This window comes from Podarcis cretensis, assembly GCF_951804945.1.
Source record: "Podarcis cretensis genome assembly, chromosome: 17".
Lineage (NCBI taxonomy): Eukaryota > Metazoa > Chordata > Lepidosauria > Squamata > Lacertidae > Podarcis > Podarcis cretensis.
The window spans coordinates 24,336,506-24,360,785 of NC_137187.1; the positions used below are offsets into that span (position 1 = coordinate 24,336,506).

The following is a 24,280-nucleotide window of genomic DNA, read 5'->3' on the forward strand; positions in this document are numbered from 1 at the left end:
TAGAGAGAATTCCTAATTTGGTGGCTGATGAGTCACACACATTAATTAAAGTTCAAGGTCGACCCAAAGCCCAGTAAATCCTGCATAGATGCTTCTCTTCTATCATTTGGAAGTAATGAGATTTGAATAATAGTTGGCATTTTGAGGTGATTTGGTTAGAAAGCCGAGGGGAAGGGGTGGGGAAGGCAACTGACATTCAGATTTACACAGCTCCAGAAATCACATTTTGCTGCCTTCCATGGAAACAGGTCACAGAAACCCACATTTTACCAGGACTGCAATACTTCAGGACCGCCTCTTTCCATATGAACCTAGTCGGTCCCTGAGATCACATTCCAAGGCGCTCCTTTATGTGCCTCCTCCTTGAGAGGTCCGGAGGGTGGCAACATGAGAACAGGGCCTTCTCTGCAGTGGCTCCCCATCTGTGGAATGCTCTCCCCAGGGAGGTTCACCTGGCGCCTTCATTAAACACCTTTAGGCGCCAGGCAAAAATGTTCCTTTTTAACCAGCCCTTTGGTTGACCTGATCAACATCTCACACCCTTTTAAAATGTGGCTCTTTTGTAAAAAAAATTACCTTTGGATGAAGGGTGGGCAAGGTAAAGGACCCCCAGATGGTTAAGTGCAGTCAAATTCAACTATGAGGCGTGGTGCCCATTTCTGCTTTCAAGCCAAGGGAGCTGGCGTTTGTCCGCAGACAGCTTTTTCCGGATCATGTGGCCAGCAGGACAACCATTTCTGGTGCAATGGGACACCATGATGGAAGCCAAAGCGCATGGAAACGCTGTTTGTCTTCCCACCGCAGCGGTACCTATTTATCTACTTGCACTTTGACGTACTTTCGAACTGCTAGGTTGGCAGGAGAAGGGACAGAGCAACAGAAGCTCATCCCATCGCACGGATTCGAACTGCCGACCTTACGATCGGCAAGCCCAAGAGGCTCAGTGGTTGAGACCACAGCGAGGTAGGTAATAAATTGTACTACTACTACTACTACTAAATGCAGCAAAGACTTGTTCCTATTTTGGGGTGGGATTCAATTGCATACCAGCAAATTCAGCTTGTGCAATTCCAGCTGATTTGGTGCTTGGAGGCCACACACCCACCTTTCCAATGCCCAGATTTTTCTGTGATAAGGTGGGAAAAGGCACGGGAAAGCGGTCGGACATCAACTGACTGAAACAACATTGTCTAACCTCTTTGCAAACAAATCAGAATGAATGCTTAGTAAAGCGTTCCGGCTGGAAAAATATCCCCACACATCACCTTCTAAAGAGCACCTGTCAAATAAGACCATTAAGTCATCTAAAATTACTGAGCCCCATAGTGCCTTTTCTTGCCCTCTCCCAGCAGTTTGCTGCAGTAGTAGACACGGCTTTCCTAAGCATTTGAGGTTAGCATCTTTGTTCTGGCAAAATACAGGACAGGACGGAGGGCATCTTTTTTTCCACCTCGTGGTGCAAGGACTTTCAAAACAACCCAACACAATCCATTGCAGCCTAACAGGATGGCCCCTCTGGAATTTGTCACACACACAAATTTGTAAACTTGTCTATTTCTTGCTGCCCAGAGCTAAAATATATGAATTTTCACACATCCTTTCACATATATGCAGTTCTACACAGCAATATATGCAGGCCAGGTGGAGAGTGGGGTAAATTAATAGGGGGCCATATTCTGATGAGGGGATGAACTATGTTCCACATGTTAAATATCAGAAAGAGAGAGAAAATATTAGTTGGGGAGAAGTAGGGCAAGCCTTGTGGGGGGCAACTCCTCCCCACTCTCCTGTCTCAAATATTATGCAGATAACTATATCCAAAATTGGGGTTTATGGCTACGCTGACACAAAACTGCTTGTTTCTAGAACCTCAGAACCTGTTGCTTTCAGAGGGAAGTTTTGAGGGAGGAAATGGACAGTCAGTCTTGAAGTACCTATAGGTTAATGAGAAAAGCTTCATGGGAAAAGAAAATAGGAACATATAACTCTACAGGCAGGGTTTTGTTTATGGTAGAAGTCCTGCAAAGGACAGAACAAAAGCTGGTGAACTTTCCCATGCTATTTTGCAAAAGCAGTGCTATGTTGTAAGGAGCCCATGAGAAGAGCAGAAGCGAATTTCATTCCTTATGTTTATTCAGTAGGTGGGTTCTTTCCATCGTTCATCAAAACGTGTTGTTTTAAACGCGAAGGGATTTCAGTGGGCAAACCGAGCGGCCGAGGAAGATGCCTGTGAGGATATTAGACACCAACTTTACCTCAGCAAAAAAAGGGAAAAAAAGACTCTCACTGCAATAACTGAAAGCTCGCCCCCAAAGGAAGGAAGAGATATTAGTGGGAATTTCCCCTAGATAACAGATTCAGGCCTATACAAATCCTGTTGTGTCTTATCTAGATATATTGTAATATGAAGGAAAGAAAACCCAGAATGCAACAGATTTACCAGGTTGAGCAGGAAATTGGCTAATACATGTATGTTTTCGCTTCTTAATAGTGCTCTCACTTTGCTCAAGTTAACCAAATGGTACACGTGAATTCACTTTACAAAAAAATAAAACCTATTGGGTGTCCAATATGGTCTGGAAGGCAAATTCTGTGTAAATAATCTGCCAGTGGATTATGTCAGAGTAGAGGGGGACCATTTCCCTTTGCACCTCCAGGTGTCTCCATTAAACGAGTCACCCTTCCTGAGAACAGTATACCCTGCAGAGATCACCGCATTAGAGCGACCTGGTTGCCGAGTCAAATGGACCCCTGCACTTGACTCCAAACTGAAAAACCTCTGAAAAACTCCATACAATTTTAACTGGCTTTGGGGATAATCCTAGGCCTGAGAACCAAGTTTCCAAGTATGAGAGCCTGCTCCAACAATTAAAATCCTATCTTTTTAATACCACAGAGAAAAGGCCAACTAAACCAACAACATCAAATAAGCCCTGGTTTGATTACACCTGCTTTGAGGCAAAGAAAGCCCTGCAAAATGCTTACAAAGCTGCCCTGACAGCCGAAAATTTTTCTCAGACATCAAGACTATCTTGCTGTCCGTACCTAAAAAAAAGAGTATAAAGATCTAATACTCCACCAAAAGAAAGCCTATACCAGAAAATGTTGGCTAGAATTAATTAGTGCGGCAAAAGCGAAAGATCAGACACTATTCTGGAAACTGGTAGCTTCTGGCATCCATAAAGCTATTTCCCCCTTAACCTTACAAATTCCCCCTAGCCTGTGGGTCTCATTCTTCCAATCTTTGTACGAGGACACTGAACCTCCACTACGGAATTATAATATAGAACAACTGGCTAAATGGCCGTCTGTTTCAGTAACTGAAGTGAAATCATATATAAACCAACTGAAAATGGCCAAAGCCCCAGGCTCAGACGGCATTACACCAGAAATGATAAAAGCCCAGGCGGATTGGTGGGCACCTTTCTTAGCCACCATCTTCACCTATATAGATGACACTGGCCGCATCTCAAGGGAATGGGGAACAGCCATAATAGTTCCAATCTATAAAAAGGGCAACAGAGGCGACCCAGCAAATTATGGGCCGATTAGCCTATTAAGTGTGATCAGTTAACTCTACGCAAAGCACCTCCTTAATAAGTTAACAGAATGGCTAGAGAATGAAGATATCCTGGCAATAGAACAAGCAGGCTTCAGACCCGGAAGGTCCACAACAGATCACTGCCTAACGCTACAACATCTCATCGACAAATACAAATCAGGAGGGCAGGCCTCACTATACGCTCTTAATTCAGGCACTGCACGCAAACATGGCCCTTAGAGTCAGGTGCAGCCGCCTAGGACACCTAACGGACCCAATTGAAACCTTCAAAGGAGTCAGGCAAGGGTGCCTATTGGCCCCTCTACTATTTAATTTCTACCTAAATAACTTAGTATCTGCACTCAATGACTCAGAACTCCATCCGCTGAAGCTTGCAAATCGGCATATTTCGTTCCTGCTATATGCCGATGATGCGGTAATTCTATCTAGAACCCCCATTGGACTCAAAAGAGCACTAAGAAAGCTTGCAGCATACTGTGAATCTGAATGTCTCAAAATCAACTATCGAAAGACCAAGATACTCGCTTTGGGGAAAAAACCAAAGCTTAGAAGCTGGGAACTCCAAGGCCATAAATTACAACAAGTCACAAACTACAAGTATCTAGGAATGGTGGTACAGGCCTCAGGAACCAACAAACTACATATAAACTCCATCGGGAGTTCAGTGGAAAAAACGCAAATTGTATTCTTAAATTCTTCAGAGCACAAGAGGGCTTCTTTGTTCCCACAGCTCTAAAATTATACAAGGCCAAAACTCTGGCATAACTCCTGCATGGTTCCTTTTTGGGTCTGCCTTCCTCTGCTTTCTCCCCCCCTTGAGAGAGTTCAATCTAGACTTCTTAGAGCTCTCCTCCAAGTCCCCAGATGTGTCTCAAACACATGGGTGGGATTGGAAACGGGGATGATGAGAGTGGAGGCTAGCATTTGTTTAACATCAATCTACTAATGGCTGACATTGAATCTGCTCCTCTGCGACCAATTCCAGTCAGGCTGGCAGACTGCAGTTCTGAACACCCTCCAGAAACTGGGTTTTGCTCCTCAAGCCCTTCTACGTCTGGGCTTGGGCCAGGCAAAAGCCACGGTCAGGCAAAGAATATTAGATACCGAGAGACAACAGGACTGCGCACAGTGCCCCGACTATAGAATTGGAGAAATCGAGAGATACATATCCGCACCGGCAGCATATCTCTTCTTTCTCGTATCTAGAAATGCAAGAAGGGCCTTTACACTCGCCAGAAGCGTGGCTCTTCCCTTGCCGGTCCTGCATGGAGCCTTTAGAAAAGTCCCCTCTGCCCAGAGACTTTGCACCTGTCCATTGGGAGAGATAGGAAGCCCAGAACACTTGTTCTTTAAATGTCCCTTTTACGAAGAGGCATGTAGTAAGTTCATTGATCGCCTACTGGTGAGGCTCGCTGACCTCCCGCAAAAGCAAAAATTTGACCTTTTGCTGTTAGGCAAAGATCAGAAGAAGACCTGGATGGTCGCCAGATTCTGTGTACAAATCTGTAGACGCAGACCATCGCCCAACTCAAAATAGTCCGGCATGAAAATCCCCAAACTTAGTTCCATGGGTGACTTTGAGTCAACTCCCTGGGATAGTTTATTGTTGCACATTGTTTCTAAATTTATTGTTGCACATTGTTTTAACTGTCTGTTTTAACCATATCTGCACATCAGTTTCTAATGCCTGTGTCCTCTATTTCAGAGGCTTCTACTCTGCAGCCTCTTATAGTTGTTTTAACTATGAGTCTTTTAGTTCTTACGCCCTTACAGTTGTTTTAACTGCATGTTTTTATTTGTTTTTAGTTTTTACCTGTTTTAATTATCAGTTTTTATCCATCCATTATCCGTGTTTAATCTTGTATTTTATTCAGAGGTTTTATCCTATGCTTGTTTCTTTCTCCTCATTTGCTCCAACATTTATCAGTGAAAAAAATCCTAACTGCTATTTTATTTATATGTTTGTTTGTTTTTTATCCTGGTCTGTGACCGTAATAAAGTTTATTCATTCACATGTCAGAGAGGGCATTATAGGTTGTACAGTCGTACCTTGGAAGTCAAATGGAACACCCCCCCCCCCCGAAAATGCAGATAGTGGGTTTCTTTCATATATCAACAGGAATCGATTTCCACATGACAGGGGCAGCCACGCTAAAAACCCTGCTCTAAATTAACGTGGATCAGACATCTGATATCTTTGATACTCAAAGGATAAATTCTCCTGGAGAATGAAGTATTTTTTGACTGGAGAACTGCTCTGAAAGATTCAGGTAAGGGTGAAGGATAGCTGTGTTTCAGTTAACGTTTTAGTTTGGGAACTGAAAATTAGGTAGGTTCGCATTAAAAGGTAAAATAAACACATTTCTCCTTTACGCATGCATAAATTTAGAAACAATTTTATGTTCACAGTCGAGCCAAAAACCCATTTTCTTGAATTCTGAGGCATGAGAACTTGTATCCTACGGCATGTGATCCCTATGAAATAATATTCTCTTGAAAATAATGCTGGATAATTCCCCCTCTGGATAAAAACCCCTCAAGTTTTTAAAATTATTTATTGCTACATATCTGATTTTATACCTACAATTCACCCCTCTCCCCTTATTAAAAATTCTTAAAATAAGATGGATAGAATTATTTTCTTAACTTGGCCAAAATGATGTAAATTACATTGTTTCCAATAAACCATTGGCAGAGAATAGAGGACTAAATCCAGTGAAGTTAATTTTAAAGAAACAAATTCCTGGTTGTTGTTAACTAACCAGAATGAAAAATGCACATAGATATTGCTGTTGTGTACTGGGGAAGTGTGTAGCACTATAAATAATAATTCTCATTGGTCCACGGACATGTGAAGGAAGTGACTAAGCTCAGGTCCTGCTGCTCTGTAAAGCTTCGATGAGAGTTTTGTTATATTCTGCAATCTGCTTTGTCACATTCTTCATTACAGGCCGGTAATCACTTTCCTGACTTTTCGTTGCTATAACTGATGATAAAAAGATAAGGAAAATTCTCCAACGTGCATCAGAGGGTAGAATTCAATGGCACGCTAAAATAAACATTTGGTCTGCACAAGCATATCTGCTTGCCAGATAGAATGACCCCCCCTGCTATTCTGGGGGTCCTTGCAACCCCCAAAGCAAAAATGGGGGGGGGGGCAGAAAGGGGGAAACCCCATTATGCAAGTGGAAGCCCTTGTGCATGATTTCAGTTTGTTAGGTGGATTGTGTCGTAAGTTATAGGTATTAAAATCTGCATGTACAATAGTTCCTACCTGGAAAAACAGCTATTTTACCATTTGCACCATTCACATTGAGATTTTGCAGGATGATACAGATGATGATGAGTGAGAAAAGCAGTTTGGCCATCTGTGTGAGCTCTGAGTGTACAGAAGGAAGGCAATTCCCCCCCCCCCATGATATCTCAGCAAACCAAACTGCTTTAAGGTTGTCAAATGCCTCAGATAAACTATAACGGAAGAGATACTGGGTGAGAGCTAACATTAGTCATACTCAGAGTAAACCCATTTAAATCAGTTGACTTAAACAACTTAATGGATCTACTAAGATTATGACTAAGGTTGGATATCATCCATAATTTCCTGGCAAAAGTCTCTTCATAACCATTGTCTCCTGTTGAACAAATAAAACAGTCCCTTTCTTTGGATATAATTATCTATATATGTAAACGTTAAGACATATGATGGTCATCTGTAGCATGTGGAATAAGTCGTTGTACCTCAGGCTTTCAGAGTAACATGCTGAGAATGGGCATGATTCAGAAAATGTTAAGCAAGCCCAACTGATTTAAGAGACTTAAGCACCTGCTTATGTTCTTATTTACCATGATTATTTTCAGCATCTTCTCTCTCTTTTTTAAAAAGGATACATTCTTTCATGACAAAGTTATTTTGTTCATGGTGTTGCCATTTCCTTTCCAAATTCGTAAGCTGCAATTACAAAATGAAAAAAAATGATAGCAAAAAATAGCCACTTGCATAACAACTAACCCCCCTTAATTTAATTTAATGATTATTAAATGTATATTCTGCCCTTCCACCCAAAGGATTCTACCAAATAAATAAGATCAAGAACAATTCAGATAACATGCACAAACCTATATATAGCTATTTAGAAATCCCACTACGTTCACTAGGGCTTACTCTCTAGTAAGTATGTCTATGTCAGTAGTCTTACTAAATCAGTTAAGTCTCACCGATTTTCATATGCTTAAGCAGAGCTGTAGAGAAATTACAAGAACTGATAAGGATTCCAGCAAAGGACATGCAGTTTGTAATTACACTGCATCAAAAAGATGGTTTGCAATCCATGCAAGCCATGAGAATATTGTCTTTAATTACAGTGTGGAGACTATGATTTATGCATGACACTGAACTCTCATTATCTGCATTTCTTTTTGGTTAACAACTGTTTTCAGACTATGTAAAGCTTATCATGCAACGTATCTTGAAACTATATTGGGCCCTGAACTGCACAGAAGAAACTTCCTCATTTCCATAGCTAAATTTCCTGTCTGATGCCAAAAGCTATGATAAGAGCAGGACTGCGTTGAGAAGATTGTAAGACTGCAGGCTAAATGTTGGGACTCCGACACCACTTTAAGCATCAACAGGAAGGCAATATGGCTATTATATTGATGGCTGCTTCCTAACAATGCAATTTGTAGAGCATTGATTTGCTTGGCTGGTGCTACTGTTCAAAGTTTGTGCCATCAAGACATGCAAGCTATTTGCAATGAATATTTCAGAATAGCTGTGTGGAAGCTAACATTTAGTATGTGAGTGTAGTGCTATTTGGTACACCTTCCAAACCAGCAATTGCCCATCACAATTTCTGCTCAGAAAAAGAGCTCAATGCACTTTATTGAGCCTCTGATGGCTAGTAGATTTTGGGATACAACAGGTGACAAAGAAAAGCTTCAATACATTTTACAGGGTGACTTGTGTGCCACACTCAGCACAAATACAGCTGAGCCTTTCAAATTAACAAATTGTATCGTGAAATCCCATTTGGTTTCCACCGTTCTCTCTACTTTCCCGTCGTCAGTCTCTGAGTGTGGTTGTTTATGTAGCCAAAGCAGTTAACACTCATGTAAAAAAGGGAGTTATCAGCAGGATCAAAGGAAACCCAAGGTTTGCAAAAGTAACTCTGGGAGGAAAAGCTGGTTGGAGATATTGGTGTTAGGGAAGAATGGGATGAAGTGGATGGAATCCTAAACAGGGAACATTTCACAGTGCAAAAAAGTTGTTGCAGGTCCTACTTATTATATATATATATTGCATCACTGACTCTCAACAGTTCAACCATGAATGTGCAAAAAGAAAACACAACTATTTGGGAGCTGAATATTCTTAATTCTGCCAAATTCAAAACTGATATGGAAGAGGGAGAGTTATCTCTTTCCCCCATGTTACCCCTGCCCTCAATTTCCCCCAGCAAACCTGTCAATTTCCCGCAGCAAACCTGTCATTTTCCACAACAATAAAATCTCAGGGACATTAATAGAATGGCAGGAGTGAAAGAGCACAAATGTCAGAGAATTATAGAAATATTAGACTTGCCTGAGATTTGTCATGGTTGGTACATATTCACATTCACACTTTTTTCTCCAGTATGGACTAGTTTTTCCAAAACCATCTCAATTACTCTAATATCATTTTATGTATCTACTGTAATATTAATATTACTGCTCTTTAGTTTATAACTGGAAGAGTTCTGTGTTTCTTTTTTCAAATTTAGTCCTGCCGCAAGCAGCAATTCTTGGAAAGAGATCTAATGTCGTTCCACATTTTAAAGATTTTGAAGTTATTTAAAGAGGCTGTAAAAAAAGCAATTTATGTATGCATAGACATATTATACAAAAGTTTCAAAACTCCAAAAAGGTGGAGAAAAGGCAACACCAAAAGGCAATAGGCATTTTCAATTGTACCTGTGAATGTGTCTCGTTCTCCTGCAGCTGCAACTTCAGGCTTTCATATTCTCTATTCAGATGCTCCATAGTTTTCTTGAAAGCATTCCTGCGCTTCGTTAGTGTTTCTTTCTCTTCTTGCAGTTTCTTAAGAGTAAGGAAATAATAAAAAATGGAAGATTAAAAAGCACTCATCTTAAAAGTGCTCTAGCTTATTTCTAAAATTCAGAGAGGGGGGAAGCATTTATGCTTGAATCTAAGCATCTGGCACTCATTCCCATGAAAGCATATAATCGTGTATATGACAGACGGCATGGGAAAAGTGCGTGGTCGGTTCATGTGTGAAAGATGCATGGACTGATTTGTTTGACTGTGTTATGTTGACTGTAGTGACTGGTTTGCAAGTTGGCTAATCTTTCTGAAATGGAAAAATAGAAGATATGTCTGAGAACACAAGGGCTTTCTATTTCTTTCCGAATGAAAACCCACGGCTCGTACATCACTGATAACAAAACATTTGGCCACCCAAAGTTCTTAGTTTACAACTCTTACCATTCCTGACTATTTGCCAAGCTGGCTGAGGCTAATGGAAGCTGGTACCTAACATCGACCAGAGAGCCACAGTTTCTCCATCCCTCTTTAATACGCTTTCTTTTTTTGAACTGTGAAACACTTCCTCTTTCTGTGCATAATATTGTACTCTGGCTACTTTCTTATACCTTTCCCTTGAAAGCTTTTGTTCAAGACAAAAGAAGGAATGCAGATAATAAAGCACATTCTGAAGATAATGAACTACTAAAATAAATGCTAAGCCCAAGAACATATGTAGAACCCTGCTGTATCAGCTCAAAGGCCTATCTAGTCCAGCATTCTTCTCACAGTAGCCAACCTCAAGCCAACAGGAAGCTCACAAGCAAGACATTCGCACCATAGTACTCTTCTGCTCGTTTTCCGCAGCAACTGAAACTCAGAGACAAAGATGCGTGCAAATGTGACATTAAGGCTGACAAACGATTCCCCGCCATATGAGAATCGCTTGCAGATGATCGCAGTGCCTGGAGACTGGCAGGTTGTGTAACCACAGAAAGATCAGGAGGAATGACTGCTGGGAGGAATGCAGAGAGAATAAATGCCCTGGCGCATCTGTAGCAGCAAAACTGGATGCCCTCATCTGCCCCAAAACACGTTTCTCCCATATTGGTTTCTACTATAACAGCAGTACAGTGGTACCTCGCAAGACGAATGCCTCGCTAGACGAAAAACGCGCAAGACGAAAGGGTTTTTCGTTTCTTGAGTTGCTTCGCAAGACGATTTTCCCTATGGGCTTGCTTCGCAAGACGAAAACGTCTTGCGGGTTTGCTTCCTTTTTCTTAAGGCCATTAATACCCAGGGAATCCGCGCTCCACAAGACGAAAAAATCGCAAGACGAAGCAACTCACGGAACGAATTAATTTCGTCTTGCGAGGCACCACTGTACAATGCTCCAAACGGTTTGACCTGACCCCTGAAGGTGCTCTCTTCCACTGTCTCCCGAGGCAGAAGGATGCCAAATTAACTCAACTCAAGTGCCTCTGAATCTTTGTAGCTGCACAGGAAATGTTACGTGTTACTTATCTCAAGGTCTGTCCCATGGAAGAGGGAGCAAGCTTGTTTTCTCCTGCTCTGGAGGGCAGGACTCGAACCCGTGGCCTCAAGTTACAAGGAAGGAGATTCCGACTAAACACCAGGAAGAACTTTCTGATAGCAAGAGCTGCTTGGCAGTGGAATGGTCTCCTTTGGGAGGCTGTGGACTCTCCTTCCTTGGCGGTTTTTAAGCAGAGGGTGGGTGGCCATCTGTTATGGGTGCTTTAGCTGAGATTCCTGCCTTGCAGGGGGTTGGACTGGATGACCCTGAGGGTCCCTTCCAACTCGTAGATTCTATGATGTATTTTAATTTATGTTCAGTGTCAGGGAACTGCCATCGGAGCTCAGGGTGGTGGAGAGGCTCTCGGATGTTGGGAGACCCTCGGATGCTGAGGAGGGAACCAGCAGGGGGAGAGGGAGAGTTTCCGCTGAAGAAGGAGGGAAGGAGGAGACAGCTTCGGAGGTGAGGCTCAGAGACGCTTCAAGCGAGACCAGTGGTGAGAGCTCAGGACCTCCCCTTGGAATGCCCACTCTGCGCAGAAAGCTGTCGCGCAGGGAATCAAGGAGGAGACTTTCTGTCAAAGAACTTTTATGTTGGAAGAAATTCAGGAAACGCCCACTGACGGATTCTGCCAGTGATTAAGGCAGCCACGCACTTATGGCTGTCCGGTTAGGGAAAGTTTAAAACTAACTACAAAACTGGGAGCGTTTTAGCGCTTACGCACAAGCAACCCCTTATCCCATTACATTCAGTTTTAGAGCTAAAACAGTGGGGCCATTTATTTTCTCTAAAAAAAGCAAAAAGCAAAGCAAAGAAAAGCATTTTTTTACTCAGTTTTGATGAGAAATGAGAAGCCACACAGGAGCTACTGGTCCACACGACACTCTTCCATGCAGATGTGGCAGATATGCAGCTACCATAACTACCTGACTGGGGGATGGATCCTGTGAGTAGCCACAAGCTGTTAACAGCTTTGGGAAACAACTCCACCATGCCTCAGTGTACGAGTATGTAAAGGACACCACGACAGAACATTTAACAAGACGCAGCTGGAATATTTCAATAACTTGGTCTCAAGCAAATATTATTAATGTGTTTTGACTGTTAACTACCTTTTTCTTTTCCTCTCCTGCTGTTTTCAGGGCTGGCAGATTGTTGTAAAGTTCCAGGTCTTTGGTCATTTGCTCTATTTTTTCTTTGAGAGAAGTCAGTTCATCAACCATCTTGCCTTCCAGCAGGCCCATTTTCTGGAGGTCCATCCGCAGACGTTGGCTGTCTGAAACAGAAAGAGCCAAGAAGCATTACTGACATACAATGGAGATTATTTTCTAGCACAGAAAAAAGTGAATCATACATTTACTTATTCAAGGAGACAACTGACTCCTGCCTGCCTTGTTCACCTTGGCCTTAGTCCAGGAAAGCTCTTAAGTACGTCCTTAAGTTTTACATACAAATATCCATTATGTGATGAAGTAGTGGTATCGCTAAGACTAGTGTTGACATATTTGCAACAAAAACTGGCAAAGAGGAATTAGCATTGTTGTTCGTCGCTTACATTTGTCCATAAAACTATGCAAAAAGATCCTGCTGCCCTTTTTAGTTTTAAACTATGAAAAGTGTTGTAAAGTCTCTAGGTGACCTGCTCCTAAGGATCGTTTTGACAGGTATAATATACAGAACCCTCAATGGTTCTGTTGATAATTTGGGGTGGGGAGCAAGCACATCAATAGTATCTTAAGATGAAGCATGTGTTAAAATAAACATGGTCAATCTCAACATGCATATTTTTGTTTTATTGTCTAGTAACAGACTGAGGTCATGCTGACCCTCTCTGCCTTTGAGTCTATTTAATATCTGCAATTTGGATGCCATATTTATTACCCTTACGTCCAGCTCTTAGGTGGGAGCTCCCAGTGGTTTTCCCACTCATGTTATAGATCACACTTGCCCAGCCCTGAAAACTCTTGACTGATCAAATGCTTCCAGAACATTAACTGGGTCCTTATATGTGGCCTCTTATTTCCTCCACGCTGAAGGCTGCGTTTGCAAAGGGGCCTAGAGGCATAGTCTGGTGTGTCTAGGCCTGAAAAATTGTGTACATGTCATAGGTTTTACGCATAGGCCTCTATGCACCTATGCTTCCTAATGTGCAGATATCAGGTGAGCATGCTGGAAAACAAGAGGCACATGGCAGCATGATTCTAACCTCACCACCATGTGTTGGGTTGAAAAACTGAATAGAGAAGTACAGTGGCATCTCAGGTTAAATACTTAATTCGTTCCGGAGGTCTGTTCTTAACCTGAAACTGTTCTTAACCTGAAGCACCACTTTAGCTAATGGGGCCTCCTGCTGCTGCCGCGCCGCCAGAGCCCGATTTCTGTTCTCATCCTGAAGCAAAGTTCTTGACCTGAGGTACTATTTCTGGGTTAGCGGAGTCTGTAACCTGAAGCATTTGTAACCTGAAGCGTCTGTAACCTGAGGTATCACTGTACTCACTTCTGGGCCTATTTTTAAAACAACAGTTTTAAAAAATAAAGAAGCCCATAATTCATTTTCATCATTCCCTGCCACTCTCAGATTTTCGTTTATCACGAATATATCTGAGCTATACCGAAGAAGTCAACTTCCTGAAGAGCAAGAGATGGCACCCCAGGGAGATACTAAGTGCGGTTGTAATAGCAACTTAGCACGATAGCCACTATTGCCGGTAACAAGCAGTTCGAATAAAAGGAGACCTGATTTTTGTTTGTTCAGCTTTTCCTGAATGCTTAGGCTGGTAACAAAAATCACAATGCCTAATATAAGGCACCAAATGCCCCTAAAGAAATTCCTTGGGCCATTCTTTATTTTTATTTTATTTTTTGCTTAAATCTGGATTAAGCTCTTATACAAAAATTACTTAAGGAGAAGAATTGCTTGTCACTACAGTAGTACCTTGGGTTACATACACTTTAGGTTCCGCACTCCGCTAACCCAGAAATAGTGCTTCAGGTTAAGAACAGAAATCGTGCTCTGGCGGCGTGGCAGCAGCAGGAGGCCCCATTAGCTAAAGTGGTACCTTAGGTTAAAAACAGTTTCAGGTTAAGAACGGACCTCCGGAATGAATGTTGTTCTTAACCCGAGGTACCACTGTAATAAGATTTTAGAAACTAGGGGTATATGATTGGAAAGGGTTGTTTTTTATTTTCACTGGGTGTTTTTTAAAATTCTATTGTTTTCCCTACAAGGTATTTGAGTTGTTTGATACATGCTATCTCTTCAAAAGAGTGCTCTAGTGAATACAGTTTACCCCCAAATAGATTTGTTAGTGTCTGATTCCCTAGCTGCTTTGAACAGATTTATTGGAGTGTGATGAAGGCAGATGCAATATGCAAGAAACAAAGTGCAGTTTTAGGGAGGGAAACGTATGAATTTTTCTTATGAGCGAAGAAGCTCAAGAAATCATATTGATCCGGGAACTGTTAAGGGCAAATGGCTGTATACCCAGTGCTGTTGTTTGCAGCTGTGCACTGACACACAGGAATCCGGACAGAGAACACATGTACAACCTCATCACTGGATGGTCACTACCGGCTGTGCCACTGGGGCTGAGGGAGTGTTGTGGCATTGTCTTGCATGAACAGTGATGCAAAGGCATGCGCTGCATTCTTTCCTTGTCTTGAGTGCACTGGCTCCCTCCATGTTTGTATGCATGTTGATACTGTCATCGGGACTGGTAGGCTCTGCTAGAGTTTCCCAGGACCGTTGACCATTTCCCTATTTGTGCACCTTTCCCGCTTCTCTTCCTGTGTTGAGCTTAGATTGGATACAGTGGTCATTCCACTGGTCTATTAGCAACTTTCCCCCCATCCTGACATAAAATGAGTACAGTCGTACCTTGGTTCCCAAACGGAATCCATTCCAGAAGTCTGTTCAACTTCCGAAATGTTCAAAAACCGAGGCGTGACTTTCGATTGGGTGCAGGAGCTTTCTGCTCTCAAGCGGAAGCCACGTCAGATTTTCGGCTTCCAAAAAATGTTCGAAAACCGGAACATTTACTTCCGGGTTTTTGGCGTTTGTGAGCCAAAACGTAGGAGTACCAAGGCGTTCGAGAACCAAGGTATGACTGTATAATATTGCTCTGGTATTGTATCAAATAAGTTACAACAAGAGTTAAGAAACTTGTATTTTCTTTGGGTGGTCTTCGACTAATTTTTAAAGGTTTTCTGCTAAGTGAACTTAATTTATTATTTGTACCTTGCCCATCTGACTGGGTTGCCCCAGCCACTCTGGGCGGCTGTACATTTTCAAGCTGTAAGAACTCTGCTGGATCAGACCAAAGGCCCATACTGTTCTCAAGCTGGCCAACCAAATGCCTATCGGAAGCCGCCCAAAGTCCTGCAACATCACTCTCCCACTTGTGATTCCCAGAAACTCTTATTCAGGGGCATTACTGTCTCTGATAGGGGATGGCAAACCTAGCAATCAGTGCTAGTAGACACTGACAGCCTTGAGCTCTGTGAATCTGTTTAATCCTTCTTTAAAGCCTTCCAAGTTGGTGGCCACAACTAAAATTTGTCAGAGCAAATTAACTATGCACAGTGTGAAGAACCACCTCCTTGCTTGTTTTGAATTTTCCAACATTCAGGTTCAATGGATGGCCACAAATTCTGTGAGAGAGGGAAGAAAGCTTCTCTCTTCCCACGCCATCGATAATCTTATACACCTCTACCATATCCCCTCTTACTTTTCCTTTTCCTAAACTGAGAAGTCCCAAATGGCTGAGGGAGAGGCAGTATATATGTACCGAAGAATATCTTTATGGGGATTGTCACGGGCCAGGAGTCAGCTTTGCCTGCTGAACAGCAGCCTGAAGGGGGAGAAGGTGAAAAGACTCCACACACACCTGTTCAGCCTTCAAGGTCACAGAGCAGAAGGCACGGATGAGAACCAGATCGCTCCAGGCTTCTTAAACAGAGCTCTCAGCAGCAGTACACCTGAAGGAGCGTATCCACCCCCATCGTTCTGCCCAGAAGCTGAGGTCCAGCTCCGAGGGCCTTCTGGCAGTTCCCTCACTGTGAGAAGTGAGGTTACAGGGAACCAGGCAGGGGGACTTCTCGGTAGTGGTGCCCTCCCTGCGGAACGCCCTCCCATCAGATGTCAAAGAAATAAACAACTATCTGACATTTAGAAGACATCTGAAGGCAGCCCTGTTTAGGGAAGTTTTTAATGAATGAAGTTTTAATGTATTTTTAAACTTTTGTTGGAAGCCGCCCAGAATAGCTGGGGAAACCCAGCCAGATGGGTGGGTTATGTATGTATGTATAAAGAAATTGTTTTTGTTGTTGTTGTCAGATGCTGGAAATAATGCCTGTGGTTCCTGGCCCTCTACCTTACTGCTGCCAGTGATCTTGTCCCTTGGCTCTGTGATCATCTGGATTTCCTATCATCTTGACTGTCTTTGTATGTGGATTCTGATCTCAGGTAAGTGTTCCTCAGAGACTCGTAGCCTCTGCTTGCTCGGCAAAGGGACTCAGATGGGGCTACAACAGGGATGGCCCATAGTTCAGTGGCAGAGCCTATGCTTTACACAAACAAGGTTTCTGGTTCAACTCTGGTGCTTCCACTTTTAAGCGTCTTAGGCAGGAGGGTCTAACACACCTTCTGCCTGAGACCTTGGACAGTATTGGGTGGGCAGACTGAGAGTATATGACAGTTTCATATATCTTTGTGCATACTTATATGCCTCAAATGGCACTGGCATGCATTTAAAACATGACCTGCTTTCCACAGAAGGAGCAGCTGTAGAAGGGATTGGTTGTGGCTCAGTGGCAAAGCACATACACTGAATGCAAGTGTTGGGTTCAGTCCCTAGCATTCCAGGCAGGGCTCAAAAAAATTCCTTCCTGAACCACTGATGAGATACTGCTGCTTAGAGCAGCCAGTACTGTGCTAGATGGAACAATGACCTTACTAGCTGTAGGTTGGCTTCCCCTGTAAAATAATCTGGAGAAAGTAAAGGATTTTCTGCAATCCAACTGCCATCCTACAGTGAAAAAAAAAGGAAAGGGGAAAAGGAAAGAAAAAAAATAACAACCCTTCTCTCTGGGAAGAGACAGGAAGAGGATGCAGTCCAGTTCCTTCTGATATGCCACTAAGTCAGACTTCAGCAAGCAAATGTGTACACAGTAGCAAATTCTGAGACAAAACTGCTTTGTGCTTTGACCCAGGGAAATGTTACTGGGAAATGCTGCCATCAGCAAATGTGTTTACTCACAGGAGTTTCCTTTGGGGAGGGAAGGAGAAGGCTCTGTGCAATGATCTTTATACAAAGAGTGAGGTTGTGGCCCCGAAGTGCATTTCTACAGCATTGCATGGGTCCACAAGGCTCTTTTGAACGGAGCACAGAATCAAATCGGAATTCAGGATCCCAACTTCCTTCATGTTAAAGAAGAATAAAGCAAACTGCCAGGCCTCATGGGCAGAGAAACATATAAACAATAGTTCAGCAAGAATTACCCTTCAACTTTTTTTAGTGTCATCAAAACTGTCCATTTGTGATTTAGAGCTTTGGGAAATAATTTCTATGCACGGAGGCACCAAATCTTGTTTTCTATGCATATAAGCAGGGGACTGGAATACATCTAAAGGGATATATTTGACATAGTGCTAAGTAGATAGTTCTATCAGTATGAACAAATCAGTGTGGATAGTATCTGGACTCTTGGGTGCATCAAATGAAGTTTGTCTCCTGTAGTAGCTGTATGTGTTTATATCTGGGTATTTTAATATAAATCGTACACTAATATGAGCACATGCATATGACACAGATCATGTATCTCATAAAATTCTTTAAAAAAAAGAAGACAAAAATGACTAAATATGCTGATCATCACTGAAAGTATTACAATATTTTTACTGGCTTCAAACTGAATTTGGAAACCAAGTACCATTGCTGGTTTTAGCCTAGGGCCATGTTTTCTATAAAAGTGTCTTCTCCAAAGTAGAATTGGAAGAATTGTAGCTGTGATAGAACACACATCCTGCATGCTAAATGTCCCAAAGTTCAATCCCAAGCATCCCTAGGCTGGGAAAGAGTCGTGTCTTAAACTCTGGAGAGCCCATGCTGGTCAGCATCATACTGAAGTAGCTGGATCAAATGTCAGATGCAAACCAGTTTTCAAAAATCCTAACCTTACTGTCAATTAATATAATCTCTACCAGCCATGCTCTGGGCAGTACTGCTTTCTGAAGTCAGGCAGCTAGCTCTTTGATAAAGGGTATTTTCTGTAGGGACATGCAAAAAATCCTCTCCCCAGAGCTTGCCTGGGACCAACTCCATTATCCTTTAGGTGCAAGACAACATCTGTCCTGTTCATTTGGACTTTTATTGGTATTCAAGATATTTCAATGACTTTTATCTGCTGGTTTTATATTATCTCTTTATCTGCTGATATGATGTTTTGGTTTGTGCAGTGAATTTCACTTTACTGTTTTTCATTCTTGTAAGCTGCATTAAGGCCATTTTTTGCACTAGAAGGTGGGAGAGAAATTTGTAAATAAATACAACGTACACTTCGCTTGCCATACCTGTTCCCAGGTTTTTCGCAGTACTCTGTGATTTCTGCATTTCACTTGACTTGAAAGTGAGATCTTCCTGCATGATTTTCAGCTCTTGGTTTGTTACAGAAGATATCTGCTTCATGCGATTTACATTCTGCGTGATTAAAGAAGAGTAGTGGAAGATGAGACACCCCAAATGCACTGCTACAACTGGTGGCTTAACAATGAGAATGGTTGGTGTTTTTCCATACTACTGAAGTCAGCTACAGCAAATCCCCTTAGGAAAAACATTTTGGCTGTTTGGAGTTCATTTATAAAAAGGAGAATGTTGTAGTTTTACAGACCATTGTATTGTCTCACCTATGATTGGGGAAACAGGGCCAAGGGTGAATAAAAGGTGAGAGGCCGCTGCAATTTGGGGAAGTTCAAGTGAGGATAGTCTTTGCTCCCAGTAAATGTTTTCTTTCCACATGCTATGGAATACCTTGCTTTCCAAAGCCAGGGCAACTCAACTCCAAATTGTGAATGTGACAATCAGATGCTGGTTTTATAAGCAGGAGCCAGCAGTGTAAATTAAGTTGTTTTTACTGTAGCATGCAGTATTTAAAAAGTGAAAATGCTTGTTCCTCCATGAAGCAGCCTTGAGTGACAAAAGCTGAACCCATGAAAGTTGCACATAAAAGCCATTATAACGACATTTTCTTGAAAAAAAATAGGCAACAGAAAAATAACATATCCAAATGAGAACCAAGCTTAGTTAATGTAGCCAAAGGTGTAATAATATTGAAATAATAGTTTTATCGACTTAAATTGCCTGATTTGGGTGTGGGGGGGATTTGATACACTAGGCAAAATAAGAACATATGAGGTTATATAAACAGGGAATGATTCTAGGTGCAGTTTGTACTGTACTTTAAGCTAGAAAGAGCATAAGTAACTACGTCTGCCTAGTTTTAGTGCCATATGTGATGGAAGTAAACTATGAAATGTTTTGCTTCTTTTCGTGGCCATAAAAGGTTTATTAGTGCAATTAAAGACTGAGGTGTCGGCAGAAGAAACAAGGGTGGTTCTGTTTGTGAAGGAGGGTGGAGTTTGCAGGAAGAAAAAGATGCAATAATGGCTCTCCCTAAATTGTGATTAAAAACAAAGAACAAAACAGGAGCCAGCCTTGGGAACCAAACCCCTCTTCATTCTGAAGCAGACCCCCCCCCCATGCTATACCAAGTTAAGTGACGTGCTGGTATCAATGTTAACCAAAGTTATGGTTAAGCAGGATTCTCTTAACTAGGATCCGAAACAATGATTTCTAATGGGTTTCAGAGTCTGAAATAAGACAGAAGGGAAAGATTGAAATGAGGTTAGGGAGCATACATTTCCAAAGCTAACTATTCATTTGTTAACAGCAGTTAACAGGAAGTCTGTGTTATCTTTGCACTGGCCCCAAGAATAAGAGGGGTCAGGAAGGTAGTATGCTACAGTCTCTCTCGCTCTCTGTCCCATCTCACATGTTAATACCATACTTGTAAACTTTTTATATGTCAAGCAACCCCTGTAAGCTTCAACTTGATATGCTTTCTGGAGAATAAAAGCAACTAATTAAATTATCACCAAACAATTTGATTATTTGGAAAGTACTAATAATTGTGATTGGTATCTCTTCATCTTTATTCTAAAGTAAGGAATAAATCTGTATTCTTATGAAAAAAGGATTAAAAATGTTATCCTAGCCACATTTATGTAGCAGAAAAATCCTAGTGAATTCTACACAAATAAAATGAAAAACATCATCAGACTCCACACACCAACCCAAAATTTTTTACTTGTTGATCCTCTTTTCCTTTGAAAATAGGATTACCTGTGAGGAAGATTATGCTTTTCCTTTGGTATCATTGCAAAGATGGTAAATAGTAAGTGATTTAATGCTCTTGGATTGACATGATGTACTTTTTGGGTAAGTGTTCCCAGTGAAATGCCTAAAATAAGTTGGTTATTTGTTATTTTCTTTGGTTCTAGTTTGCTTTCATTTGGATTTGTTTACATAAAAATCAATAAAAGTAAAATGAAAATCACAGCAGAGTCAACGGAACTTACTTCCAAGCTTATGATTGGAGCCAAAGCCACTCACCCTGCTTGAATGCTCTAAAATTGCCACAATACTGGCCTCTATCTGTGTTTTCCGTTCTAGTTCCTGGTTCTTTGCCTCTTCAAAAGATTCAAGAAAGTCTAAAGATTGAAAAACAAGATAAGGGAGGCTGCTGCTTATAAAAGGAAAAGCAGAAAAGTCCTGAAATGTGACTTATAGCTATAAGGATTCTGAATTTAAAAACAATTAATATATATACATAAACATCTTAAAGCAATTTAAATGGAACTTTACCAAGAAATTTTATCTGTAAGGAATATCTAGAATGTGAGCTGGTTTTTGCAGCCTTTTATTCACCTTTTAATATCAACGTGGTGATCAACCAGTGACAGGACAGTCAAAGCTCACATGAAGAGCCACATAAAAAGCTGCCCTCTGATTCTCTTCTATGCATCAGAAAATGTTTTACACTTGCAAAGAAGTACCCTTGTGGGACATCAATGCTGCCAGCCTGGACCTCCTCCAACCTTGTCACTGCCCTGGCTCCAGTGAGCTGAAACAGTGCTGATGCTGGGAGGACAATGCTGTGCCCTGGGGGGAACTGCAGTGGTCCCAATGCCACAAGGTCAGTGCTGCTGCTCTGCCCGTCCCCCTCTTGTGCCACGGCTGAAGCACTCCATTAGAGCCCTGCAGAACTCTGACTATGCCATTAACTGTGCCATTGAGAGCGTGCTCACTTATGGCTTATGTGTGTGGTACGGAAGCTGTACTACCCAGGACAGGATGGGGTTGTGCAGAGTTGTGAAGGCAGCAGAGAGCATTGTTGGCTGCTCACTCTCCACCTTAGAGCAGATTTATGCCACAAGGTGCCATAGGAAGGCACTGGACATAGTAAAAGATCCATTGCATCCTGGTCACTGTCTCTTCGAGCTCCTGCCGTCGGGACGGAGATACAGGACGATGAAGACAAGAACGAGCCGTCTCAAGAACAGCTTCTTCTCCAGAGCGATCTCGGCCCTGAATGGGAAACCTGGACTTTGAAAGTCATCTAATCTTCCTTGCTGTATTATATTGTATTGTTTTAATTAGTGTTTTTATAGTTGTTCTGATTTTGTGTGGAGTGCCCTACCTGGGTAGATGGAGCTGCCAAGTAATTTTCGTTGTCCCCGAGAGGGGGCAATGACAATAAAGATTATTATCTTATCTTATCTTATGATGCATAGTTTACTTCTGGTGCATACACCGTATTTTTTACTCTTTAAGACACACTTTTCCCCTCCTAAAAAGTAAGGGGAAATGTGTGTGCATCTTATGGCGCAAATGCAGGCGGGAGGCTCTGCTCAGCGCTCCCTTTAAGAGCCGCATGGAGTGTGTGTGCGGCTCTTGGGGGCATTTCCCGCACGCTCTTTAAAGGGAGCACGGCTCTTAGAGGAGCCTTCTGCCTTAGCCATGTGCAGCCACTTCCGGGTAGGGGGAGCCTTCATCCCCCTGCCCTTAAGAAGCTTCGTGGGGCTATCCCATAAGCCAGGACAGCAAGAGGCCATCCCAGAAGCCAGATCCCTCTTGCTGTTCTGGCTTCTGGGATTCAGAATATTTTTTTTCTTGTTTTCCTCCTCCAAAAACTAGGTGTGTCTTATGGTCTGGTGCGTCTTATAGAGTGAAAAATGCGGTATGCCACCCTTGCAGCAGCAAAACTTTCCAATGTGGAGAAGGTGGCTGTATGGGTGCAGTGGACATTTGTCCAAAGAGGGGAGCTCTGACTCAGGAGTTGGCAAGGTTTACCTCACCTGGGTTGGTTCACTCCAGTGAAGATCCCTCTGTGGGTCAGATCGCGCTCATGCCTGCAATTTCTGGCGTTTGCGCAGACGCAATTTCCTGCGTTGCGGACGCAAGTCCCCGCACCGAGCCAGTTTAGCGCAGCGAGCGGGAACTCGGTTCGGGGGCAGCTCGTGGGCCGGTTAAATGACCCCCGTCGGCCACTTGTGGCCCATGGGCCTTAGGTTGCCGGCCCCTGCTCTGACTCATACATGCCAGCTCCAAATCTTACATCAGAGTTACTGTATGCTGAAGGCAGCTTTTAAGTCAACTGAGCACTGTAAAGGTGTGCAAAGCGCCTTCCTTATCTAGTTCTCCTCTGAGGATAGTCTCCTGACAAAAGCAAAATCAACAGATGCATCCTTATACAAAAGCAGCTTAAGAAGGCCATATGAAACTTAAAAAACTGCTGTTATTTGATCTTCACAATCTTTTTCATGTGTCTGTACAGCATTTTCCGACACACCCAGACCTATTTTATTTTCAATTTTCCACAATTAATTGTGATCTTATAAACACTGAATGCAGCCTACAAACCAAGAGGAATGTCTTGACTGATAATCTGAATGCCTGAAATAGCAATCAATTATTGCTCTGTACCAGGCATGGCCAAACTCGGCCCTCCAGATGTTTCAGGACTGCAACTCCCATCATCCCTGACCACTGGTCCTGTTAGCTAGGGATGATGGGAGTTGTAGTCCCAAAACAGCTGGAGGCAAGTTTGGCCATGCCTGCTCTATACACTGCTGCAAAGCCAATGGCTATGTGGGGAAATGTCATGGGCTAAGGTTGCTAAATTAAGAACAGCGATCATGCCAGGTGACCAAAAGCTATTAATGCAAATGAAATGTGCATTAAGAGATGCCTTCATTTTGACAATGCAAGTCAACATACATTTGAATCTACTTACTGTCCATGCTTTCTTCTCTTTTCTTCAACTCCTTGTATTTCAGATTCTTCTCACCTACAAAAATGCCATTTTAAAATTAAACAGTTATTAAGACTGCGATCTTCTCATTTACTTGGAGATAAACCCTACTGAACTCGGAGGAACTCACAGCACAAACTGTCTCTGTTTCATTTTCCATTTCTCCCTTTTACTACAACCTCTTATATCACAACCCAAGAGGCTTTAGGGAGGCACAGGGGCTGCAGTGAGTAGCCCATATGGGAAATACCCTTTGTGCAAGCATTTTTCAATTAGCACTGCATGCGATCCGTTCCTATACCTTTTGTTCTATGCCCTGTTTCAATGAGTCTTGTTCATTTAAGAGCTGACCAAAATCCATGTATGGAAATCTGATTTAAAGCAAATATTCAGTGCTTGAGATAGAGGGGGTACTTTGTATACTTTGTTTGTATTTTAATAGGGTTAATTCAGTCTTTAAAATATATAAAAAATATTTCAGTGGATGTCTTAAAAGCAAAAAATTAAGCAAAAAATTTGAAAGGATAAGCTAAATATAGATACATTTAGAGTCAGGAATTCCAACATCTTCTTTCCTCCCCAATAGTATTGTATCGACATCCCTCCAGCTTTCCTTCATATCTAACATATACAAATTATAAACATATGCAACTGGCCCCAAGGGACCATGATTTTCCTTGAACTTCCTTGCAGCTGTGAGCCTGTTCCTGGCTGACTCTCCCTTTCATGATACAGGAAAACTTACCAGAAGTGCCCTGAAAAAGTCTAGCCCACTTTTCAGAGGACCATGAATATAT

General features: G+C 42.2%; 1 protein-coding gene across 5 annotated transcripts in view; it reads right to left on the reverse strand.

The window, feature by feature from the left end:
* Window positions 1-5,942: 5,942 nt before the first annotated feature.
* Window positions 5,943-24,280, reverse strand: part of IFT74 (intraflagellar transport 74) — a 41,193-nt gene continuing 22,855 nt past the window's right edge. For all 5 annotated transcript variants that reach the window (XM_079959429.1, XM_079959432.1, XM_079959430.1 and 2 more), the window contains exons 14-20: window positions 23,466-23,519; window positions 20,783-20,880; window positions 18,685-18,811; window positions 12,227-12,390; window positions 9,512-9,637; window positions 7,451-7,511; window positions 5,943-6,548 (exon numbers count right to left, since the gene is read on the reverse strand). In XM_079959429.1, coding sequence (XP_079815555.1) covers window positions 6,433-6,548; window positions 7,451-7,511; window positions 9,512-9,637; window positions 12,227-12,390; window positions 18,685-18,811; window positions 20,783-20,880; window positions 23,466-23,519 — 746 coding nt within the window. In that variant the 3' untranslated portion in view covers window positions 5,943-6,432. The remainder of the gene's footprint in view (window positions 6,549-7,450; window positions 7,512-9,511; window positions 9,638-12,226; window positions 12,391-18,684; window positions 18,812-20,782; window positions 20,881-23,465; window positions 23,520-24,280) is intronic.